We start from the raw sequence: 3,904 nt of genomic DNA, 5'->3' as shown, positions 1-3,904 counted from the left end.
GGGAGGCAAAACGCGTACCAAACAAAAGGTTAAGGGTTACCAAGGTCTAACACTCGAACCCATGGCCCGATATAAACCCCAAGGGATGAGAAAAACCGGCCCCAAAACCGAAAAACACACACACACACCACACATCCACTAATCCGGGAGCATTTGGGGAGTCGCGGTTTGGCGTCACACGGAATGTCACCGGTTGCGGGTTCGCTCGTATGCTGGCGTTAGCTCAGTAACAACACTCGTACAGCTAGTGTGCTCTTTCGCACCGGGCCACTTCTCGCACGCAGTGATGGGGTGACTGTTGCCGTTTTACACTAGCGCACGGAGCGGAACTAGATGGCACCACATCCGTCGGTCTTTGTCTGACGCCGATGACGCAAATCGCGTCCGTCGTAATGCCTGGTGTCTTTCCCTTACCACGGGCTACCGGCCCGGCGGTTTTCCATCCATGCGGTAAAGAATCCTTCGTTATCCTTGAGCTCGGCAGAGTTGATAATCAGACCCGTCCCGGGACCGGCCATCCTCAGCCATCCTTGCCCATCCTTAATCTCACCGTAAGTGAGGAACAGTTTCGTGCGTCAAAAGTTACTGCGCTACCAGGACAAAACGGTTGCGGGAAGCATTTTTTTATCGCTTCGTCTTGTTTGACTTCGTCTGAAGCGCTATTGTGTGCACTGAAATTGAACTTTTCTTATCTTCGAAGTTTAAAAATATCGTTTCATCCTGTTTTCTCCCTCCATTAATCCTATTCTTAGACTTCGACGGCTCGTTAGGTTCATTCCAATTTTCCACGATCGAGAACGAATATCTTTTGCTGGAAGAATGATCAACGCAGTGATGCTGACGTGGGCCGTAGCGCTGTGTAGTCTGGTGACGTTGGGAAGAGCGGCTTCTTCACTGCCTGGTAGTAGTAGCAGCAGCGGCAGCAGCAGTAGCAGCAGTAGTAACATCGATAGTAGCAGTAGTAGTAACAGCTTTCCGGTGTTTGGCACTAAACGATACACTCGTTCTAATTTGATCCCCTCGAATGAGTACGGTGGACAGGGTCTGTCGGTGCCGGTGTACCACTTGCCAAATGCCCGGTACTACGACGCACAGGTACCGGCCCAGTACTTCCCGTACGCACCGTATCAATCACCAACCACCAACGACTACTATGACGATGCCGGATATTACGGAGACACCGGTAAAAGCTACTACTATCTGCCACAGCCACAACACCGCCGGTATCAGCGTAACAACGAGCGCTACACATCGTACGGACTGCCCACGTATCGAGGCGAGTACAAACCGACACCGTACTACTACGCACACGGACCCAGCTACAGCTACTCCGATGACCACGAGTCAAGCAATCCGCTCGACGATCTGCACGAGGAGATGCTGCAGGAAGACGAACGGGAACGGGCGCGTGATTACTATCCCGTCGGGCAGGAGCAATGGTACGAAAGCCCGTCGCGTCCCGATTCGGCCTTCCTGCGCAATCTCATCCTGTACAATAGCCAGCTGCAGAACTTTGGGCGCGGTAGACAACTACCACCCCTGGACATGTCGAATGAGGAAGACTTTGAGGAGTACGATGATGCCGAGCCTGATTATGAGTATGATGTGCCGATCGCTGACACTCGTCCGAGCTATGGTAATTTCTACGGCAATGGATATCGACCTGAGAGCTTACCTGCTTATGCACCGGCGGGAGTCGGGTCTGCAAGTAGTCGGAACACATTTAGCAAACTAAACAGCTTCCGCAATAGCATGGCAAAGAATCAAATCGACGAGGATGATGAGGAGGTGGCGGAACTGAAGTCACTCATACATCAGCAGAAGAACAGCCAGCGATTGCCACCCATGTTGATGGACAAGATGGCTCCCTTCGTCTTGAAGCAACAGCAGCAATATCCGGCAGCACCGAAACCACCGCAACATCAACCCCAGCCTCAGCAAGTACATCAGCGACAATCCAAGCAGCAGTACCAACAGCTGCAACCACAACAACAAACGCAACAGCGACAGAAGGAACTGCAGCAACAGCAGCAACTTCTCCTACAACAACAACAACAGCAGCAGCAGCAGCTGGAAGCTCAGCAGCAACTTCAAAAGGAACAGAAGCAACAGCAACTACTCCGTACGCTTTCCTCCGACTATCAACCAACGTACGAGACGGACAACTGGCCGAAGGATAGCCCCAGCTACAATGCGTACGATTACGATGCCGACGAGTACGACGATTCCTGGACCCACTGGGACCGCAAGCGTAACGTTCAGCCGAAGAAGGCCACCTTCTCCTCGACCACCAGCAAAACGACCACGCAGACAACGACGAAGAAACCGAAAACGGTCAGCCCCAGCACAACCAGCGCACCGGCGCCAGCAAAACCAGCGACACCATCGACGAAGGCGGGCAGCGGTCAGAAGGAGGTGGTACTGCCAAGACCCACCAACCCGAGAAATCTATTCGCTGCCAACCTGATCCAGGCCGTGGACGAATCGCGGATGCAGATGGGTATGCCCAAGGGGGATGATGGTTCCAAGCAGAAAGAGCCCAAAACTAGCAAGATCTACGATGCGCTCAGGGCTATGATGAACATGAAACAAGATTCTGAGGTAAGTGCGATAGGTGTCAGACATACAGTTAAGAGCATCTTGATGGCGATTTGATGTGTGATCTTTGCTTGACAAGACGATACTAAGAGCGTTTATCGTTTTATTTCTGATCTTCTCCACCTCCAGGATGCTGATCTTCGCCAGCAGCTAGAACATCAGAAGCAGCTTGCCCACATTCACAAGCGGTTCGTCTCGAACGAGGAATCGCTCGTGCAGCAGCTGGACGGCTTGAAACGGGCGGCTTAAGTGAATCCAGCAGCATAAACGCACCGCATCAACGTACTAAGTGAGTTTTGATTTTATGTTGGGTAGGAGGGGGCCTTTTCTCATTAAAAATAGCTGAATTTCTCATCGGTCAAGACTTTACTTTTAACAAACTGCTCAAAAATTCTATGGTTTTGTTATGAATCGTTAATGCCTGAACATTTTGTATCTTTGTTTCACACACTAAACAGTATTGCGTCGAATGTAACACTGGTAGAACAATTCTGCTATATTAGTTAACGGAAGCATTGTGGATATAGTTGATGCAGGATTAAAAGAAAAAAAAACGCAAACAAAAAAGGTTGAGACTGAAATCTTGTATATATGGAGTAGCAAACAACACTATACAGGCTGCAAACAGCCAATTATACCAAGTTCGCAAAGCGAACGCCAGGCGGCGCTAGTCACAGCGGGAGATAGATTCTTGTTATACATATTTATACAGGCCGCATGTGATTGAAGCAGGTGTTTTGGGTGGGTTGAAGCAACAATACGGTGAAAACGGCCACCCTATGGCCCAGTTGTACTATTTACTTTCCCAAACCCCAAAAAGTGACCATACCACTCCGCGCGCAAAAAAAAAACCCTCCGCTGGCGACTAGCAACTGTGTAAGTTGGGATTAACAGTGCCTACCCCTAGGGGGGACGGACTGGGATCGTTACTTTTTTTTGACGATAGTCGCTTTTCTTCTTTACTGATGCTGCCATTTTTCTTTGCGCAATCGAGGTTTTTTTTGCTAGTAACTAGTCACACCAACAATGTCAATTCACCTTTGCTTTCCATCTTTGGCTGACGTAAGGCGAATATTTGTTTGCTGCAGAAATGATGTACAGCAGAAAAAAGAGCCCAAAACACTCACAGTTCACTAAAAAAAAGGAAGGGAAGAAATGCAAACTCGACAAAATATAAAGCTTTCATCAGAAAGGTATGTTGCTGCTGCTTCTGTATGGGGTTTTCCCCCGTCTTATTGCTGTAAAATGAGAAGACAAGCAGTGGCAAACTTTCCCGAGAAGTGCAAACCCTCGTATATCAAGCAAA

The 3,904-nt window shown here is 49.3% G+C and overlaps 1 protein-coding gene across 1 annotated transcript; it reads left to right on the top strand.

Moving 5' to 3' along the window:
* The first annotated feature begins 819 nt into the window (after nt 1–819).
* Nucleotides 820–3,542, top strand: LOC128304502 (putative uncharacterized protein DDB_G0271606). Its single transcript, XM_053041696.1, has 2 exons — nt 820–2,601; nt 2,728–3,542. The coding sequence occupies exons 1-2, from the start codon at nt 820–822 to the stop codon at nt 2,845–2,847; spliced, it is 1,902 nt and encodes a 633-aa protein (XP_052897656.1). The 3' UTR covers nt 2,848–3,542.
* Nucleotides 3,543–3,904: the final 362 nt, after the last annotated feature.

Source organism: Anopheles moucheti, chromosome 3, assembly GCF_943734755.1.
Source record: "Anopheles moucheti chromosome 3, idAnoMoucSN_F20_07, whole genome shotgun sequence".
Lineage (NCBI taxonomy): Eukaryota > Metazoa > Arthropoda > Insecta > Diptera > Culicidae > Anopheles > Anopheles moucheti.
This window is presented reverse-complemented; position numbering and strand designations above follow the sequence as displayed.

What these genes read in the sequence shown, in the direction of transcription:
- LOC128304502 (XM_053041696.1), top strand. Translation starts at nt 820, where the DNA reads ATGATCAACGCAGTGATGCTGACGTGGGCCGTAGCGCTGTGTAGTCTG. An exon ending in ACATGAAACAAGATTCTGAG is followed by an intron (nt 2,602 to 2,727) that starts GTAAGTGCGATA and finishes CTCCACCTCCAG; the next exon opens with GATGCTGATCTTCGCCAGCA.